We start from the raw sequence: 22,281 nt of genomic DNA, 5'->3' as shown, positions 1-22,281 counted from the left end.
AGATGTGGGGTACTCCTCAAGTGGATTTATTTGCCACTCGGGAGAACGCGCATTGCCCGTTGTTCGGCAGCCTCCAGTATCCGATGAAAGGGGCGTTGGGGGACGCGTTTCAGATGTCCTGGAACGTCCGGTTGCTTTACGCGTCCCCCCCCATACCCTTGATTCTTCGGGTTTTGAGGAAGGTTCGTCAAGACCGGGCCCAAGTCATATTGGTAGCACCGGACTGGCCGAGAAGGGTATGGTATACAGACCTACTTCAACTCTCTCAGTGCCCTCCGCTCCGTCTCCCGCTCAGGGCAGATCTCCTCTCTCAATCGCAGGGGCAGGTTCTACACCCCCACCTCCAGAGCCTGCACCTTCATGCCTGGAGATTGAACGGGGCAACCTGAGTACTTTTTCTCTCCCACCGGATGTAGTGGATGTTATTCTATCGTCCAGGCGACACTCCACTAAGTCTATTTATGCCGGAAGGTGGGCAAAATTTGTGTTGTGGTGTGGAGAGAACCAAAAAGATCCCTTAAAAGCCCACCTTTCAGATGTACTTTAGTTTGCTCTTAGTTTGGCGAAGAAAGACTGTGCTATAGCTACAGTTAAGGGTTATTTGGCAGCTCTGTCGGAGTTTCTTTGCCTTCCGGATCAGCCGTCTTTATTCAAGTCTCCCATTGTACATAGGTTCCTTAAGGGTTTGGTGAATGGCTTTCCTCCTATTCCTTTTCACATGCCTCAGTGGGACTTAAATCTTGTTTTAACATTCTTATTGGGTTCGCCTTTCGAGCCCATGCATTCATGTTCATTAAGATATTTAGCCTTCAAGACTGTTTTCTTGATCGCAATTGCTTCTGCTAGGAGGATTGGAGAGCTTCAGGCACTCTCCGTTAAGCCCCCTTTCACTATGTTTTTCCCTGATAAAGTGGTTCTAAAAACCAGGGCTGCTTTTCTGCCGAAAGTTGTCACCCCTTTTCATTTGGGGCAGAATATCACTCTTCCTGCTTTTTACCCTCCTCCCCACCCGTCTAAAGAGGAAGAGAGACTCCATAGGTTGGACCCTAGGAGGGCCCTGAGTTTTTATCTCGAAAGAACTAAAGACTTTCGTTTGGATGAGCAACTGTTTGTTGGATATGCTGGTCAGCAAAAGGGCAGAGCTGGACTGAAAAGGACACTATCCAGGTGGGTCATCTTGTGTATCAAGATCTGTTACTCTTTGGCAAAAAAGGTCCCTCCTGAAGGTATCAGGGCCCACTCTACTAGGGCTAAATCTGCATCCTCGGCTTTGGCGAGGGGAGTGCCATTGATAGATATATGTAAAGCGGCAACTTGGGCGTCCCTCCATACTTTCGTGAAACATTACTGCTTAGACTCTGAGATGAGGAGGGACGGTCACTTTGCTCGCTCGGTATTGCAAGATTTCTTAGTGTAATCAGGTGGGCACCCACCACCGAGTGCGGTACTGCTTGGGACTCTATTCATAAGGTGAGGAATCCACAGGTAGTTGTATCCATCAGAAGAACAAGTTACTTACCTTCGGTAACGCTTTTTCTGGTGGATACACTGACTACCTGTGGATTCATCACGGTCCCTCCCGCCTCCCCGTTACCTGCCTGGTTACACTCTTATCTTGCAGTATTTAGATTAAATATTTATTATTATATTTATATATATGAAAGCGCATATATATGTATATAGTGATATTTCTCTATTTATTTTGTATATTTATGTATTTCAGCTCTCAATAAGAATGGATTGTTTAAATGGTCAAGGTTTTTGTGTGTGTATATCTTTCTATATTATTTATCAATTTTCATGGTCGGTTTACTCCTATTTGCTTTAAGGGCACGAAAAAAGTGAGGTGAAACTGACTTTAGTACGCCGACGGGGACCTCTTATTGGCACTTTCACGTCAGACGGAGTCACGCGGAGCCGTGCCATATGACGTCCTCGTCGACAGCTAGGAAGAAGACTTTCCGTCGGATGCTGGCGCAAGGATCGAATTCATAAGGTGAGGAATCCATAGGTAGTCAGTGTATCCACCAGAAAAAGCGTTACCGAAGGTAAGTAACTTGTTCTTTTAAACCATTTACTGTCTGCAGTCTATCCCTTTTCATTGTGTTGCTAAATAGCTTTAACAGTATTGCAGGGTGTCCAGATAGTTAGGAAATACCAAGCAGGAGGATGGAAAATCGGGAAGGAATATGTCTTTAGGCCAAACTGGGAGTCCCAATGAGAAGCGTTCCAGGTCTCCTTTAGAGAAAAGCTCCCTTCTCCCGGTCTGTAAGGGGCATGCCATACCTAAGCACTGTTCTCTTCTGCCAAATGTCATTCTCTAGCTGTATCAATCAAGATAGAAGATGATCATGATTTCTCTGGTATGGCCATGTTGGTGGTGGTGTCCTGACCTCCTCTTCCTAAGGAGCATCACAAGATTGTCGAGCAGGCAATCTCCTGCAAAATGCACGGCAAAATCCTCTAGCTCCGACTTCCATCTCTGAACATAACTATCTTGCTTCGATGCAGTACAGAAATTTGAACTTACCTTAAGACTGCTTGAGCACACTGAAAGAAACTAAGCCTCCTTTAGCAACATCCTTTTAAGCCTTGAAGTGAAAAAAAATACTGCAATTATCATCTGGGTAATCACATTGCCCCAAGAACATGCCATTTAGAAATGATACTTAATTTAGCCCATCATCTGATCAAGGATGACTAACAGTTTTGTTTCATAAATGTTTACTTATGCCCATTTGGGCTTGTTTGAAATACCCTCACACATCCCTATTCACTATTTCAGTCACAGGATTTGGCAAAGGTTTTAAGACTTTACCAGTGATATTTAGGACACATGTTTGTAAATAGGTATAGACATCTGTGGCATATCGGCTATCTGTAAGTTACCTGTAGGAGTTAGAGGTGGACGCTAAGTAGAAGGGTTGTTGTCTTTTCAAATTGCCAGCCACCACAAACAGTTGGACTAGCAGTTGTAATGAGATGCATATGTACTCATCTGCCAAGGAACAGCATCGTTTATCTGTTCACTTCATAACTACAGCACACTTGCAGTGTCTGTGAAATTTCTGTAAATTAATTTCAATGCCTCTCCCTGCAATGTATCATTAATAAACTGTAGCCTCTGTTCCTTCCAGTGAGTCATTCAACATTATGACTTTGGCCCAGATTGTCCAGCCTTCCAAGTAGTGGAAACCGCTATATGTGACAGACTACAAGGCTAGATATGTATTTTCATAATTAGGTCTTTAAGGTGTTTTCCGCGATTCTTTGTAATGGTGGGCAAGGGCTGCAGGTTTTAAATGGGTGCCCCAACCAATACAAAATGCCCACCCAATCCCCCTTTTTTCTTTTTCTTTTTGTTTTTTTACGCATTCAGTCAACCCCACCTGCTTGGTATGAAGAAGTGGCAAATGAGTTCCCCTATTTATCCCTACCTTGTCAACTAGTTGATGAAATCCTCCTTTTTAGAGGGTGCCGTAGAATACCATCATCATATCTTTTCAAAGAAAATGAGCTTTACCTTGAATGTTCCCAAGTCATCTCAGATGCCCCTCCAAAGTTCTTCTTATCTAGGCCATCCTTGGTTCTAAGCTGTGTATGTCTTACTTAATTTAAAAAGATAGCCCTAATGCCTATTCATGTCATCATTCACTGTAGGTAGTAATTGGCAAGTGTGAAAGAGTCATCAGTGGGATGTGTTGTGTGCACAAGCTAAAGCCTTCTTTAGAAATGTATTTCTCGACTGTGATAATATATATTGTTATGGCCTGACATGCAATTGGGCACTTCCCTTGTCTGGAAGACAGGGAAGAAGTGCAAAGTATTGTACTTCGCTTTTCTTGAATGGCCTCTGTTTACCAACAAAATGTTTGGCACTTCTAGAAGTCCAGCACTTATTAATAATAATGCACTTTACTTGTTAATGGGTATTGCAGGAATTTATCAAGGGCACATGGTTGCAAAGGAATGGATGATGAAATGATATGCCGTGTTAGAGAAAGTGTTAATGTATTTTGGGGAGTAGCTTCAGGAGAAAAATGCAGTATGAATACATTTAAGTTAACTACTATGGCGACATGGTGGAAGTGTATTTAAGGTAAGATTTTGATAGAGGCTGTGCTACATCAAATAAATCAGCCTGCATATAATGTACCTGAAGGTAAACAAGCAGTGATTTTCTGGACATTCGGACCTTATGTAGTATATGAAGAGACAGAGTACAAGGTTGCTCCTAGTATAAATAGAAGCCTAGTAAGAATAGGAATGGGTGTTAGAGTACTGAAATACTGAAGCACTGTTTATAGAAGGGGTTCACTGTGAGTCTTGCTACTTGGATGAGAACAAGACATGCCAGTACAGCATTAGGATATCATTCTTCACTCTGACCTTAACTTCACCACCCAAAGCAAAGAGGTGATCAATGCAACCAACTTTAAACTGTCTCTTTTTGAAGTGCACACTGCTCCTCCACACACATCTTCAAAGGTAACATGGCTTGATTTCATTACTGTCTGTCTATACAGGTCTCGCATGAAAACAGCCATTCATAAAACCAATTGGTCTAGTTTTCAGAAGTAAATAATGCATGCACTTGCATTCACAACTGATTTGGTGATGCTAATGGTTATGGTGATCATGGTTCTCTCTTGAATACTAACAAAAAAGAATTAAGTCTTCTGTTTACAAAAAAGATTGCTTTCGGTTCACACAATGTGTGAGGATTCTGTGTATTTTTGAGATGTAAAGCAGTCCCTTTTGCATTGTATTGCAAGCACACTATTCAGGAGGTGGCATAATTCACACACCGTACAATAGTATGCTGCCAGAGTATTATTCCCCTCAGTAGAGCCAAGGCCCACTATCTGAAGTTTAATGAATTGTAACAGTATGTCTTGCAGAGGGCTGTGCTGTCAAGCTTGACATAAGAAACTTTTGCCACTCTGGAAGGAGGGCAAAATCTGCCAGCTAGAAAACTGGCTGGCTTAGCAACAGTTTATCATATTAAGCCACACCTTAACTCTCTGCATTTCAAGATGCTATGCATTATGCACATAGCATATTGGCACAAAGGTCCTGCTATCTTCAGATCCCAGCATGGACTTTGCTCCAGCCAGAAACCTGCCTACCTTTCCTCCCACCTGTTAAAACAACACCTCTTTAAGACATCTGACTCTGACTCCAGGTCCTTATTCTGAGTGTTGGATCCAGGTTCCAGAATTAAAGAACATCCTTAGCCCTGTCTCCTAACCCCTGTGGTTTAGGTAACATCTGGAAAACGAACATTTAAAAAAAAAGCTTCAGCTATGTCCAGCTTCCAATTGAGAGAGCCAGAAGAATGCCAAAGATTGGACCCCCGCCCTATGCATCCTGCTGGCTAACTGAGGATCTCTGTACTTCACACTATCTTGTTTTTCTCTTACTGTGCTACTGCTCGAAGGTGGCCTGAGTCATGTGTACTGCTACCCCAAACTCCGTATTGAAGAAAAGCTTGGGGGACAGACTAGGCAGACAGTTTTCCTACATTAGCCAAAGTAATAGACAGTCTTCTAGTACTGCCAGAACTTAAATACCAGCATGCATATTCCTCTGTTATAGCGTGTTTTGGTTCTTAGTGACATCAACCCAGTTGTACCTCCCTAAATTCCTTGGCCTGCATTAGAAGTGGCATAAAACTAAGGTTTTCCACCCTTATTCTCTCCTCTTTCTAAGGCAACCTGAATGGTTGCTGGAATGTGAGCATTGTGCTCAAGTTGTTGGATTCAGATCATTTGAAAGTCTGTTTACTAGTGACAAGCAATTGGTCACCTAGAACAAGTTTTAATGGTTATCATTTTAGCCTGGAAAGTCAGAACTGTGATTACTATCAACGTCGGACCATGTCCACGATTTCACAAGGAAGTGTCATACTAGATCTCCTATCTCAGTTTCTTCCGGACACTGCACACTTTTAGAAAAGAAAAAAACTCTTCACAGCTTTCAAATGGCTTGTGCGTTTAATGTCAGGAAGCACTCAGGTCCTTTGCTGACTAGAGATGCAGTGCAGCCTCCCCCCACCCTCCCACCCCTCAACAACCAGCCTTCCACAGTGTCCATCTGCTGTGAAATGTTTTACATCTTCAAATGCTACTTTATAGTAGTGACCATCTTCCTGTGAAAACATTGCCATCGTACACTCTTAGAAAATGGCTAGAGAAACTGAGTTTGTTATGAATTATTCAACATTACAGTTGTGAAACTGCAGTGCTGCCGCTTCACGCCATATCTTTAAAGTAGAGAGCACAACAGTATTTTAATTGGGAGCACAGGGGCTATTGGGACTTCATTTAGCAATCTTGTAGCATTTGGGATGATTCAGCTGAATTTTATAATTCTTACTTTTACTTCCCTTTAAGCAGTAAAAATATCCTGTTTTGTGATTTCCCTTGCTTTTACATTACAAAGAACTCAGTACAGAAAAGTAATGTGCTTAAATCTGAAATCCTACGTGGCCTTGTTCATAGTTTTCAGGGAACTGTTTTCTGGGTATATTGCAAAAACAGTGAGTTCGATGGCATGTGTAGCTGCAGATACACATGTTGTGCATAGCCCGCCATCTGGTGTTGGGTCGGAGTGTTACAAGTTGTTTTTCTTCGAAGAAGTCTTTCGAGTCACGAGACCGAGGGACTCCTCCTCTTTTGCTTCCATTGCGCATGGGCGTCGACTCCATCTTCGATTGTTTTCTTTCTGCCATCGGGTTCGGACGTGTTCCTTTTCGGTCCGGTTTCGGAACGGAAAGATAGTTAGAAATTCGGAAAATTACGTCGGTATTGTTGCGTTCGGGATCGGGTTAGATAGAGTCGACATCGAATCGTGAAGAGCTCCGGTAGCCCTTCGGGGTAATTTCGATCCCCCGTCGGGGCCTGGTCGGCCCGACCGCGTGTAACATCGAGGCTGATGGAACGGACCCCGTTCCGATTCTGCCCTAAATGCCACAACAAATACCCATATACAGACCAACATTTGGTCTGTAACCTGTGCCTGTCGCCCGAGCACAAGGAAGAAACTTGTGAGGCCTGTCGTGCGTTTCGATCCCGAAAAACGCTCCGTGACCGGCGAGCCAGAAGATTACAGATGGTGTCCACGCCAACAGGACACCGAGAGTTCGAGGAACAAGGAGAAGAAGAGGAAGCCTTCTCTATCCATGAATCGGACTCGGAGGAATTCGACGTCCACGAAACAGTGAGTAAGACGTCGAAGCCAGCACACAAGAAAACAGACAAGGCCCAGGGGACGCCACTGCCAACAGGCCATGGCTCAACCCATAAAGTCGGTGACCGCCCATCGGCACCGAAAAAGGCCGAACTAGTGCCGAGATCGTCCGACTCGGGTCGAGACACAGGCACGCAGCAATCTCGGGACCGAGAAAGTGCTGCCGACAAAGTTCGACGCCGAGACATCGGAGCCGAAGCTGCTCGACGTAGAGACAGCGGCACCGAGGAGGATCGACGCCGAGAAGTTTCGACTCCAAAAAAGAGAAAAGTCCCCTCGGAGCCGAAAACGAGTAAGGACATAGTTTCGGTGCCGAAACGACCGGCAACCGAGCCAACTACCAGCTCATATTCAGAGGAGCAATCACTGTCCTCTCAATTGCGCAAACATAGATTCGAGGAAGAGTTACAGTCCACTGAAGTAGACCACACTCAAAAGCGGATCTTCATACAGAGTGGAACAGGGAAGATCAGCACCCTTCCCCCTATTAGGAGAAAAAGGAGACTTGAGTTCCAAATACAGGAACAAGCACCACAAACAAAAGTGGTGAAGAAGGTAACTCCGCCACCCTCTCTTCCACCTGTTACTTACATATCACCGGCACAGACTCCGTCACACTCACCGGCTCACACCACCATGAGCCAAGATGACCAGGACGCTTGGGACCTATACGACGCCCCAGTGTCAGACAACAGTCCGGAGGCGTACCCTACCAAGCCCTCACCACCAGAGGACAGCACTGCGTATTCACAGGTGGTAGCTAGGGCAGCAGAGTTCCATAACGTGTCGCTACACTCTGAACCTGTCGAGGATGACTTCCTTTTCAACACCCTCTCCTCCACCCATAGCACCTACCAGAGCCTGCCTATGCTCCCAGGAATGCTAAGGCACGCAAAGCAAATCTTCAAAGAGCCTGTCAAGAGTAGATCAATAACAACAAGGGTGGAAAAGAAATATAAAGCACCGCCCACAGACCCTGCTTTCATCACCTCACAACTGCCACCAGATTCGATTGTAGTAGGGGCAGCTCGCAAGAGAGCCAACTCTCACACATCAGGCGATGCACCACCTCCGGATAAAGAAGGCCGCAAGTTCGACGCAGCCGGAAAAAGGGTCGCAGTACAAGCTGCAAACCAGTGGCGCATCGCTAACTCTCAAGCGCTCCTAGCGCGATATGATAGAGCCCATTGGGACGAGATGCAGCACCTCATCGAGCATCTACCCAAGGATTTACAAAAAAGGGCGAAACAGGTGGTTGAGGAGGGACAAAACATCTCCAATAACCAAATACGCTCCTCTATGGATGCAGCTGACACAGCTGCAAGAACAATTAACACAGCAGTAACCATAAGAAGGCACGCGTGGTTACGAACATCTGGCTTTAAACCGGAGATACAGCAAGCGGTGCTCAATCTGCCATTCAATGAGCAACAATTGTTCGGACCTGAAGTGGACACGGCAATTGAGAAGCTAAAAAAGGACACTAACACTGCCAAGGCCATGGGCGCACTCTATTCCCCGCAGGGCAGAGGCACTTTCGGCACCTTCCGCAAAACAACCTTCAGAGGGGGGTTTCGGGGTCATGCCACACAAGCCAGTACCTCACATTCAACACCGTCTACCTACAAGGGACAGTACCAAAGGGGAGGCTTTCGGGGCCAGTACAGAGGAGGACAATTCCCTAGAAACAGGGGAAAATTTCAAAGCCCAAAAACACCTGCAACCAAACAGTGACTAACAGGTCACTCATCCCCTCCACACAACACCAGTGGGGGGAAGAATAAGTCAGTATTACCAATCTTGGGAGGAAATAACAACAGACACTTGGGTCTTAGCAATTATCCAACATGGTTATTGCATAGAATTTCTCCAAATCCCTCCAAATATACCACCAAAAACACAGAATATATCAAAACAGCATTCAGACCTTCTGGAGATAGAAGTTCAAGCATTACTGCAAAAGAACGCAATAGAACTGGTACCAGGTACACAAATAAACACAGGAGTTTACTCACTGTACTTTCTAATACCAAAAAAGGACAAAACACTGAGACCAATCCTAGATCTCAGAACACTAAACACCTACATCAAATCAGAACACTTTCACATGGTCACGCTACAAGAAGTGTTACCATTGCTGAAGCAACAAGACTACATGACAACCTTAGATCTCAAAGACGCATATTTCCTCATACCAGTACATCCCTCGCACAGGAAATACCTAAGGTTCGTATTCAAAGGAATACATTACCAATTCAAAGTATTGCCGTTCGGTATAACAACCGCACCAAGAGTCTTTACAAAATGCCTAGCAGTAGTAGCTGCACACATCAGAAGGCAGCAAATACACGTATTCCCGTATCTAGACGATTGGCTAATCAAGACCAACTCACTGACAGTGTTCAAACCACACAGATCAGGTCATACAAACCCTCTACAAACTCGGTTTCTCCGTCAACTATGCAAAATCACACATTCTGCCGTGCAAAGTACAGCAATACCTAGGAGCAACAATAGACACAACAAGGGGAATAGCCACTCCAAGTCCACAAAGGGTTCAAAATTTCCAAAAAGTTATACAAACCATGTATCCAACACACAAAATACAGGCAAAGATGGTATTACAACTCCTAGGCATGTCCTCATGCATAGCCATTGTCCCGAACGCAAGACTGCACATGAGGCCCTTACAACAGTGCCTAGCATCACAATGGTCACAAGCACAGGGTCACCTTCTAGATCTGGTGTTGATAGACCGCCAAACATACATCTCGCTTCTATGGTGGAACAGTATAAATTTAAACAAAGGGCGGCCTTTCCAAGACCCCAGTGCCACAATACGTGATAACAACAGATGCTTCCATGACAGGGTGGGGAGCACACCTCAATCAACACAGCATCCAAGGACAATGGGACGTACATCAAACAAAGCTGCATATAAATCACCTCGAACTGCTAGCAGTTTTCCTAGCGTTAAAAGCATTCCAACCCATCATAACCCACAAGTACATTCTTGTCAAAACAGACAACATGACAACAATGTATTATCTAAACAAACGGGGGGGACACACTCGACACAGCTGTGCCTCCTGGCACAAAAAATATGGCAATGGGCAATTCACAACCACATTCGCCTAATAGCACAGTTTATTCCAGGGATCCAGAATCAACTTGCAGACAATCTCTCTCGAGATCACCAACAGGTCCACGAATGGGAAATTCACCCCCAAATTCTAAACACTTACTTCAAAATTTGGGGAACACCTCAAATAGACTTATTTGCAACAAAGGAGAACGCAAAATGCCAAAACTTCGCATCCAGATACCCACACAGGCAGTCCCAAGGCAATGCCCTATGGATGAACTGGTCAGGGATATTTGCGTACGCTTTTCCCCCTCTCCCTCTCCTTCCATATCTAGTAAACAAATTGAGTCAAAACAAACTCAAACTCATACTGATAGCACCAACATGGGCAAGGCAACCTTGGTACACGACACTGCTAGACCTATCAGTAGTACCCCATGTCAAGTTACCCAACAGGCCAGATCTGTTAACACAACACAAACAACAGATCAGGCATCCAAACCCAGCATCGCTGAATCTAGCAATCTGGCTCCTGAAATCCTAGAATTCAGACACTTAAACCTCACCCAAGAATGTATGGAAGTCATAAAGCAAGCTAGAAGACCATCCACTAGACACTGCTATGCAAGCAAATGGAAAAGGTTTGTTTGCTACTGCCATAATAATCAAATTCAACCATTACACGCATCTCCAAAGGATGTAGTGGGTTACTTACTACACTTAAAAAAATCGAACCTGGCCTTCTCTTCCATTAAAATACACCTCGCAGCAATATCTGCATACCTGCAGATTACCCATTCAACTTCACTATTTAGGATACCTGTCATTAAAGCGTTTATGGAAGGCCTCAAAAGAATTATACCACCAAGGACACCACCCGTTCCTTCATGGAACCTCAACATCGTCTTAACAAGACTCATGGGTCCACCTTTTGAACCCATGCATTCTTGCGAAATACAATTCCTAACCTGGAAAGTTGCATTTCTCATCGCCATCACATCTCTAAGAAGAGTAAGTGAAATTCAGGCGTTTACAATACAAGAACCTTATATCCAAATACACAAAAATAAGGTAGTCCTAAGAACCAATCCTAAATTTCTACCAAAGGTTATTTCACCGTTCCACTTAAATCAAACGGTAGAACTACCAGTGTTCTTCCCACAGCCAGACTCGGTAGCTGAAAGGGCACTACATACATTAGACATCAGAAGAGCACTAATGTACTACATTGACAGAACAAAAGAAATCAGAAAAACAAAACAACTGTTTATTGCATTCCAAAAACCTCATACAGGAAACCCAATATCAAAACAGGGTATAGCCAGATGGATGGTTAAATGCATCCAGATCTGCTACCTTAAAGCAAAAAGGGAGCTGCCCATTACACCAAGGGCACACTCAACCCGAAAGAAAGGCGCTAGCATGGCCTTCCTAGGGAATATTCCAATGCACGAGATATGTAAGGCAGCCACATGGTCTACGCCTCACACATTTACTAAGCACTACTGTGTAGACGTGCTATCCGCACAACAAGCCACAGTAGGTCAAGCCGTGCTAAGAACTCTATTTCAGACTACTTCCACTCCTACAGGCTGAGCCACCGCTTTTGGGGAGATAACTGCTTACTAGTCTATGCACAACATGTGTATCTGCAGCTACACATGCCATCGAACTGAAAATGTCACTTACCCAGTGTACATCTGTTCGTGGCATTAGTCGCTGCAGATTCACATGTGCCCACCCGCCTCCCTGGGAGCCTGTAGCCGTTTGGAAGTTATCTTCAACTTTGTACATTTGTAAATATATTACTTAAACCTTAATTGGTACATACTTATTCACTCCATTGCATGGGCACTATTACTAACGCACACAACTCCTACCTCACCCTCTGCGGGGAAAACAATCGAAGATGGAGTCGACGCCCATGCGCAATGGAAGCAAAAGAGGAGGAGTCCCTCGGTCTCGTGACTCGAAAGACTTCTTCGAAGAAAAACAACTTGTAACACTCCGACCCAACACCAGATGGCGGGCTATGCACAACATGTGAATCTGCAGCGACTAATGCCACGAACAGATGTACACTGGGTAAGTGACATTTTCATTAGCAGCAGTGATTAACTTGGCATTGTGGCCAAAGGCAATGAAAGTAGCCTAATAGTAAGGGATCAGCCAACCAACAGTTCTTTTGGTATTGAAGAATATCTGGATGTCTCTGTCCGAGCAATGGTACATACAGCCCACTCCTCCACCTTTCAGTAATAACAGTATTAGTGCTGAAAACCTTGACATCTTGTGGGAACTGAATGGCTTTTTGATTAGTTCTCTTGTCTTTATAGGGTCACCTTTCTACCCCAATCAGCCAGTGTATCAATCTGCACCAATCATTGTGCCTGCACAGCAGCAGCAGCAGCAGCCTCAGCCACCACCACAGCCTCTTCCACCAACCAAGAGAGAGAAGAAAACAGTAAGAAAGCTGCTTTCCTTGTACATTTGGACCAATTGGCTACTACAGTGGGGAGACCTTATTACATCTATTAATTGTTTAATCCTGTTAGGCTTTGTGAAGTTGGATATTTTTTTATTTTGGTTGTCTTTGGGGAAAACTGCTTGTATAAGGAGGACGAAAGCAGCACAAGTGAGTTAACTGGTAACGTGCTGTCTACATAAAAAGGCATTAAAACATGTAGCAGTGAACACGAATTATGGATCTGATAGGACTAACTATAAAAGATCAATTTTACTTTATAAGCAGACATAATTGAACCCACTTGCTGCTTCTATCAAGAGCAGGGATTAAGTGGTCCAAGAACACCTTTGGCATGTTTTAAGCAGTTCGTTTTTGCCTTGTAGTCTGAGACCCAAAGGTCGCAAAGTTTCTCCTAGAGATGTGAAGTTGGGAATTTAGATATTTCTAAAAAAAAAAAATTCGAAGCCTTTAAAAGGATGAATAATTTTAAATAGCATTTGTATGTTTATGTATTGCGGTCATCTGATTTTGTGGCACAAAAAATAGTGGTTTGAGAACTCATATTTCACAGGGAGGATGTCCTGCCAGTGATATATTTTGCTATATAATTTACCCATATGCCTGGAGCAAAGTTGGCAGCAGCAGTCATGCCATAATTGACGATTGTGCCCTCAAACGGCTAGACTATCTGAACCGGGTGAAGGGTGGTGTTACGTTCGAAATAGACACCTGTGGACTATGGACGTGCTGGTTGCTGGCAGTGGTAGGATATGCCTACTCGCCTTCCTCGAGCTGAGGTGAAACTAAAGAGTGAACCAGTGCTGTATCTGAGTTTTGCGGGCCCTTCAAAATCATGTGGGGTTTTGGACTTGAGAAATTGCCTTCACTAGCTCGATTTATTGCGGGAAATTGTGAGGTTTAGAAAATTGAGGCAGTATCAGCGAATGACTGGGAGACCCTTGACATGCTCTTGTATCCATCGGTGAACCTTTAAGCTGCCCTTCTGATGGCTTGGCTAGAATACTATGCGCCCTTTTTGGGGACAAGGTATCCACAAGGAAATCCATTGGGTGTTCCTTCCCCCTTCATCCAACTCATTTACTCACTGTGTCTTTGAATCATGATCCTTTGTCAAACTCTGGCATGAGTGTCCCTTTATGCTTTCTTTCTGAGGGTATGTTATGGTAAATATGTCACTGCCATACACCTGATAGCTGACTCAATAAAATTATAGACTGAGTTTCGAATGGACCTTGTAGTCAAACCTATTTTTGTGTTTATTGCACGGGTTCATCTTAAGCAGAAAATGTACATATCTTTGTGACTCTTAATTGTAATGCATGACCTGTTTGAATAAAAAAAAAGATCTGTTTGCTCCTCATGAAGTTTAAAAAAACCTTAATGTTCTAACTGGAAAGAGGGATTATTGTTCGTAGTACCTTACACACAGCAGCAGAAAAAAGCCTCATGTCTAGCGAGAAACATGCATTTTGTAGCACAGCAAAACGAGTCCATCCTAAAAAAACCCTTTCTGAACAGCATAATTAAGCATTATATTTACTCTTTACTACATATAGAAACACTGTGTCCTCCGGTACTCATATATATATTTTTTTTAAATACTGTTTTTTTTTTAGTTTTAAAAAAATAACCAACAAACAAAAAAAGTACTTTGCAGTGTGTATCAATGCAGTATGTTACAGAATCTGTTTCAGTACTCGTATGATTAATTAAAAAAAAAACCTGCTTGAAGCAAACCCATATTTTTCATGCAAACTGCATCAACACATACAAGTGCTGCAAAAAATAGGATCCTTTGTGGTCCAATAAAGCCATGTCTGGTTTGTGGTGACTTAAGCAAACCACTTGTCCGTGTATTGTGGGAGAGAAAGTAGAGTAATAGTTACATTGTTTTTTATAGCTAGAAAATTTTAGTCATTTATAGGATTTGAGTCATAACTATAAAGCCATTTTGACAGTTTTTGGGTCGCTCTTTGTGTTTTTTTCTTTTTAAATAAATGTACTTTGTCTCCTGTGTATCTATCCATAATAAATTTTATATTTTTATTTTTCATTTAATTGTTTATAGTTTGGGATGTTAGCCCATTTCAAACAAAACACTGCTACTGAGGTCGCTTAGGTAGCGTACTTTAGGCTCAGAGCTGTCTTTTGGTTGTCTTATCTGCACTCATACCCTCGTCCCACTGTTAATGTTTTTTTTTAGCAGTGTATTCAGTACCCAACGGATTACAACTTAAGTTGTGGGCCTTCATATCATTCCGTACCCATCCCCCATATCTTAGCAAGTAGCAATGTACAGCCTTTGACCACATGTGCATGCTCTTTGTGCAGAGCTAAGATACCCCCTGTATCCACAAAACCAGCTGTACAATGTGGCAGTGTATTTTTCCTTTGTAAATCCAGAATTCTTATATTGGATCTGCGGATCTAAAGTGCCCCTGCATTTCTATGGTGTCTCATGACTTTTTGGGATTTGTGGTTACATGTTAGAAAGTAAAGATCGTTTTGTCAATTTTTTCTTTTTTCAAAATGGTAGCTTTTAATTTTCATAATCTCCAACTCCCCCAATCCCCCATGTATCTTCTTTGGGGGTCCAACGATGTTCCCCAAACCACTTATTTCTTTGCACATTATTTTGTTCTGAGTTTAGATACACAGCAGACTCTCAATTAGGCAAGCAAGAAAATTTAAGCCAGTGTACCCCTGAATCCTTTAAGTGCAACCTTGGATACTGCAATAAAAGCACTTTTTTGCCTTTATGAAGGCTTTTTCTTTCCCAACATACCCCATATCCTCTGTGGGGGTCAAGTGATGCACACTAAGGGCCAGATGTAGCAAAGGGTTTTACCCATTCTGTGTCTATGGGAAAATGTGTTCGTACATATGGCCCTAAGACTCTCATATCCCACCCATACATTTTCGCAACAAGTAATCCACTACCATTTATGTTTCTCTCACATCATGCAGTGGTGGCTGCAAAGAAAAGACTCACATTCAGCTTATCCGTCCTTTCTGTTCTGGGCAGAAACCATTGATCCCTCAGTGGCCAACTTGGAAAAAGAATCTTGTGGAATCCAATTTCTTTCTTTTTCAGATCTTTCGCCCTTCGAACTGATAGTAATTTTCAAGTTTATGATCAAAGTGTACATACACATATACAACTCTGTTGAATCCTGCCCAATGCCTTTTTGTAACACAATATATTTCAGACTAATAAACCAGACTAATAAACCACAAAAAGTGCCTACTCTGAATAACGCTCTATCGTCTTGCCACTTGTCAGTTTTTCCGTTCATTAATTTTTTTGATTGACAAAAATTCTCATTTCAATATCATGTTTGTAGTTGTAATCCTAAATCGCTGGATGAATTTTCACAAAGCCAAGTTAGGATTTCAAGTCGGACCAGGGTGCTTCATCACTTGTACATTTGGTGCACATCCATCAGTTTTTGTATTGTGTATGTGCAGCACAACTTTTCTTCTGGGAATGAACACAGGGAAATTCACTTTTGAAATCTTTTTTATAACATTTGCTGGGCTTGACAGATGTTGACAAAACACTTCAAGATATAGTTGATGATTTGAGTTAAACCTTTAGAAAGTTTATTTCAGTTTCATCAACCAGTCCTAGTTATTATATTTTAAAATAATGTGTTTTTATATTGGGGAAATAACTAATCCATAACTACCAAGTTGTTTTAGCTGACTCTGTAATAGATACTTGTATTCTAAAGTAGCATGCAGAGTGACAACACACGTCTTGATTTCAGGTGTAGTGCAGCTGTCCGTGAAACTACCCTTTGCAGACATCAGGGATCAAAATCCAGTAGTTGAAGGTGGTACGTAAATTCAAAGATGCAAGGCATTAATCATAATTATAACAGGATGGTCTTACTATTTAGTTTCAGAGCGTCCTATGCAAAGGGTTTGTGTTATGGTCTGAAACACAATAGATGCAAATGTAAAGGTTGGTACATGTTTTGAAGGAGGGCCTGGTGAATAACAATAGAGAGAGGAGGGAGTACAGTAAATAAATAAAATTTTCTTTCTTACCTGGCTTCACAACTTGGTGTTTGTCAAGTTACTTAAGCTTTCCAAAAGAGTAAGGGATGGAGCTGGTGAGCTGTGGTTGCCTTTTGTCTTAGAAAGGAATAGATGCTACAGCCACTAAGATGTTGTTTTTGGACTCTTGCAGGTTTCATACTGAGATTGGGATCATTTCCCAGTGCCCCCAAATAGTAGATTATTGTACATTTCCTATTCATAAGGAAGGCAGGTTCAACTGTGGAAGATTTGAAAAAATATGTGCTTTAGTCTGTGTCTAAAAAGCATGTTGTCAGTGAGTCATTACCATTTCCTTTTTTTGGATTTTGTTGGGAATTATACGATGTCTTCTAAGGTCAGAATTCCAAGGACCTGGTGAGGTGTAGGGTATGTCCATTAATGGTGGTTGCTGATCAGAAGTATGAGGTGGAGTAGTTAAGCACTAATTGGTTATAGAGAAAAGAATGGACAGTAAAACAATCCACATTTTAACCTCCCCCTTACACACACCCACACTGACCTCCCCCCGTATTCCTACCTCATGGCTCACTCCAGTTTTCAATGTGTTGCTTCTTTTGTTTTACTTTGCTAGCCATTTAGTTAAGGATTGCCAATATTTTAGACACATGAAAACCAAAGAAGCCAGTGTTTACCTCCCTAGGTAGCCCATGCCTGTATGAAGAAGTATGCTGTTGAATGCTGAGACTATAAAGCACAGGTAATATGCAAATAAAATCCACATAACCTTTCTCTGAGTAACTCTTTAGTATCCCTCCCTGTTAAAGGGACATTATGACTGGCCATTTAAAGTTGGATTCCATCTGGCATGCAATTGTTAGCATCCTTTCTCCCGCCTATCTGGCTTTACATAGTATTGACATGATTGAGGAAGCTTTCATGTAGCTCAGCGAACTTCTTGTTGGGAAAATGTGATCTAGTTACTTTTTTGGTCCCTGCAAACAATTACTGGTCTACTATAATAATAAAAAACAAGTCATAATACATGGAATAAATCTGTAAAGAACTAGCCATTTGACAACAATCAATGCTCATTATTTCCTGGAACAAAACTATGCATTTATACCAGATATGTACATTGTTTCTGGTCCCATAATTCCAGCACTTTGGTTGAAATATTAAATTATCCAGTAATCTGAACCCTTGTTTATGGTTTTGTTCCTATTCATACTGAACATGTGAATTGTCACATGTACTCATAAATAGTCCTTCCAATGTTTTATTGAGTTGACCCGAACTATCCTCCAGAGGATTACGTTGGCCGTAGGTCACCCTGTTGAACTGAAGTAGAATACAGTGCTACTGGTTATCATTATGTATTATATTTTTAAGTGTGCCTACTAGCATGCCTGTTATTAAAGTTCCTTTTCTGAAGTGGACACTGATTAAACACTAAGGTCATTAAAGTGTTATCTATTGTGGTGTTCTGTAATCTAAGTTATTTCTAGTCACGTACACCTGTTGGAAGAAGTCTTGGCCGCTCACCCACACTACCAGAAGAGAATCAAGTGGAAACAAGTATTTTAGCTATCCAGGTCGGAGTGCAAATTTTTGTGGCCCTGGGACACCCGTGGTAAACAACATCAACTCCCCAATGGTAATGCCAGGTAGTCTCTGGCCCCATGACGGCAAGAAAATTCCTTAAAGAGCACTTGATGATGGTGGTCTGATGATGGATAAAAGTCCTGGTTCCCGAATTAACCACTTTCTATGGTCCACCGGCAATAACTTTACTTTAAAGTATTGGTGGCTTTTTCTGCCTAAAGAGGGAAGACGCTATTTACATTAACTTCAACCTGACACACCTCACTAAACGCCTCCCGATCTTATCGAAAGAGCCAGTGCTAATCCCATGGCCTTTGATCACCCAGGGGTGTGGAATTTATTAAAATATCTACTTGTCCAGGGGACAGGTTGCTTCTCAAATCTACTTGTCCTGTAAAAAGATCTACTTGTCCCTTTGGTGCCATGTAGTGTGGCGCCAAATTATGGCAGCAATCTCATTATGTAAGAGCTCTGATAATAGCCTCTCTGATTATGCCAGGGCTACTACCACAGTAGGGCTTGAATACTTGCAGTTAGAATCCCTACTGTAGCAATTTTCTTATTTAGCCACCTTTCTGCAGATCTGCATACTGGGGCTGGAGGAAGCAGTAAGCAATAGTTCCAGGGCTGGAATGCCTTTGAGTCTGCAAACCTACTAACCTGCATGTTTTAAAGATTTTCACCAGCTTCTCTCTAATATTTTCCCATAATAAGAAAGGTTGGACATTTACTCCTGACAATGGCAGAATTAGAACTTCTTCCAGGGTTGGGAAGAAAGTGGCTGGAGGGAAAATGAACTTGCAAATGCTCAATAGATTTTCACATGAGCAAATCTACACATGCGTATTTACCCATGCTGAAATACAGTTCACAAATATTTTATAGGGGTACGACATATACCATGGGTGCACTTTTGTGACTTTCTTTAAGAATTTGGGGCCACATATAGGTAGGTTCAGATTTGCGACCCGCAAATTGCGAGTCGCAAATCCGAACGTAGGATGGTGTCCCTGACACCATCTGTGATTCGCAAGGGCTTCGCAAATGCCCACCTCATGAATAATCATGAGGTGGGTCACAATTTGCGACCCCCTTGCGAATGGCGGCCCTCACAGGGATGGTGGCCTGCTGGAGACAGCAGACCCCCATGTCTGACTGCTTTTCAATAAAGCAGGTTTTTTTTCTTTTTTTTTTTGTAATGCAGCCCGTTTTCCTTAAAGGAAAACGAGATGCATTACAAAAACGAAAAATGAAACGTTTCGTTTCATTTTTTCAGAGCAGGCAGTGGTCCGCAGTACCACTGCCATCTCAGATTTTTTTTTTACAGTGACATTCACAATGGGGAAGGGGTCCCCTGGGGACCCCTTCCCTTTTGCGAAAGTGTTAGCACCCATTTGAAATGGGTGCAAACTGTAATTGGTTTGCGCCCGCGTTCGCAAAACAATCCTACATTGCACTGCGAGTCGCAGTTAGGAAGGGAACACCCCTTCCTAATTGCGAGTTGCAAACCCGTTTTGCGATTCGGTAACCAGGTTACCGAATCGCAAAACTGAGTTTGTGCATCGCAATGTGCTTTTTGCACGTCGCAAACAGCGAAAGTCGCTGTTTGCGACATGCAAAAAGCTACCTAATTGTGGGTCTTGGTCCCTAATTAAGTCTGGTGTTAACAAAGACATTTTGTTTTTATTAAACTTCTATTTCTCTCTTTCGGCTTGCTTTACTGTGAGTGATCGCATTCTGCTCTTCCACAAGGAGCATATTGGCACACAAAGTAGTTTTGTTCAGTGTCCGGAACTACAGTGGCAATCAGTGACGTAACGAAACTGGAGGGTGCCCCTTTGCAAAGAACATGGAGGAGCCCCCTCTCCAGACTCACTCAGGGCAGGTGCTGTGCTGAAGGGGCCCCCTGGAGGGCGGCTGCGGGGCCTTTGTTATGACACTGGTGGCAACGTGTGCTTTTGGAGTTCAAAAACGTTTTTTTTTTGTTTTTTTGCCAGTGTTTGTTACAATGTTGAGGCCCTGGTAGCTCCCACAACAATAAAGTGTTACAAAAGCCATGTCAAAACAAGACACGCATTGATGAAACTAAAAGACTTATAAAAATATGTCAGATCAGTTGGCTTTGTCAGTGTTTATTTATTTTCATGCTTCCCATAATCGTGTTGAAAATGGTTCACTGATTTTCCATTAGAAATAATTTTGGGAAATACTAGCATGCATCAAAACATTTTACTAAATGACACTTCATTTGCATCTAATCAGAGAGCATTCTGGGAGCATTATACTTAGCCTCATAGCCTAAACTTTTCAAACCTGTGTATACACATTTTTTTTTTTTTTTGTACTGGAACCAACGTCAGAAGTGAAGTGTGACCTTAAAACATTTATTTACAGCACTCACCCTAATAATGAAGGCTTTCAAATAATGAACCATAAATACAAGTTCAAACAGCATTATCTTTTGGAAACACATTACCTCAACTGCAGAGAGTTCCACTCTCTGTAAAAGGCAGCCAAAGGGTTTGTGCTGCAAAGGGTTGGGCCTACTTGTCCCAAGGACAAAGTAAACATAAAGACTTGTTGCCCGTGACCCCAAACAAGATGTCCCGGGCGTCGGGCAATAGGAATTCCACATCCCTGTCACCCCAGAAGAAACTGCTGCTACCACCACGAAGTCCCATCTGCTCAGGAGCCCCATCAGAATTCTGCCCCTGCCTTGCCTACTCTAGTCGACTGCGACCTATCAGCACCATGCTCAAACCCATTTTTAATAACTCCACCTCTTCCATGGCCTTTCCAGATGATTCGGAGCATGCATTTGACCTCCCATTGCTGAAGAAACCCTCCGCTGACAGTTTAACGCTTGCATATTAGAGACCAATCTCTGCTACAATTCCCAGCCAAGGTCTTGGAGAAAATCACCAACATATGCCTCACCGAATACCACAAACTCCTCGACACCACTTAGTCTTGTTTCAGACCTAACCACAGCACAGAAACTGCCCTTATCGCTGCCACAAATGATATGCACATGCCTCTGGACAGAGCAGATACAAGGCCCTCACCATCCTGGACCTCTCCGCAGCATTTGACCCAGTCTCCCACCCTAGCCCATCCTCATCCAATGCCTCCACAACATTGGAATCCAAACACACGCACTTAAATCTAATGCTTCCTGACTGGAAGTGCCCAGTCAATCACTCTTGCACTGCACACCTCAATTGCCTGTGACCTCATCGGCCTGCAGAGATACTCCCTGATCTCCACCCTCTTCAACTCCTGCATGATTCCTCTGGCCAGCATCATCTTCTCTTACAACATCAATGTCCTTTGTGCGCCGACTACATACATCTCATTCTCTCCCTCATGGACAAGATACCCAGTGCCCGGATCACGTTCAGTGCCTGTATTACTGAAATAGTCCATTGGATGAAAACCAGCTGTGTAAAGCTGAACATGACATGACCGAAATCCTACTTTTAATGAAGAGCACTCCACCTGATGGCCCCACCGCCCATGCCAAGAACCTCCGTATTATCATCAACAGCAAACTCAACATGACTGCCTAAGTCAATGCCATCACCGCCTCATGCTTCTATCCTACACCCTGAAAATGCTGAGAAGGATTTTCATATGGCTCCAGATCACCCGAAAAAACTGTCACAGACTGCCTGGGCACAAGCAAGCTGCTCTACCGGACCAAACTTACCATAAGATTGCAGACCATTCATAACTTGTTGACCAGATTCACTCTCAACCTCCCATGCCCCGCTCACATTACACCACACTTGAAGGAGCTCTACTGGCTTCCATACATAAGCAAGCTCAATTCAGGCTCCCCACCCACACT

General features: G+C 43.0%; 1 protein-coding gene across 13 annotated transcripts in view; it reads left to right on the top strand.

The window, feature by feature from the left end:
• Positions 1 to 22,281, top strand: part of EIF4G3 (eukaryotic translation initiation factor 4 gamma 3) — a 906,783-nt gene that overhangs the window by 307,385 nt on the left and 577,117 nt on the right. For all 13 annotated transcript variants that reach the window (XM_069240075.1, XM_069240074.1, XM_069240071.1 and 10 more), the window contains one exon: positions 12,673 to 12,800. In XM_069240075.1, the coding sequence (XP_069096176.1) occupies positions 12,673 to 12,800 (128 nt within the window). The remainder of the gene's footprint in view (positions 1 to 12,672; positions 12,801 to 22,281) is intronic.

The sequence above is a fragment of the Pleurodeles waltl genome, chromosome 6 (genome assembly GCF_031143425.1).
Source record: "Pleurodeles waltl isolate 20211129_DDA chromosome 6, aPleWal1.hap1.20221129, whole genome shotgun sequence".
NCBI lineage: Eukaryota > Metazoa > Chordata > Amphibia > Caudata > Salamandridae > Pleurodeles > Pleurodeles waltl.
Note: the sequence above shows the minus strand (reverse complement) of the source record. Positions and strands in the feature narration are given on the sequence as shown.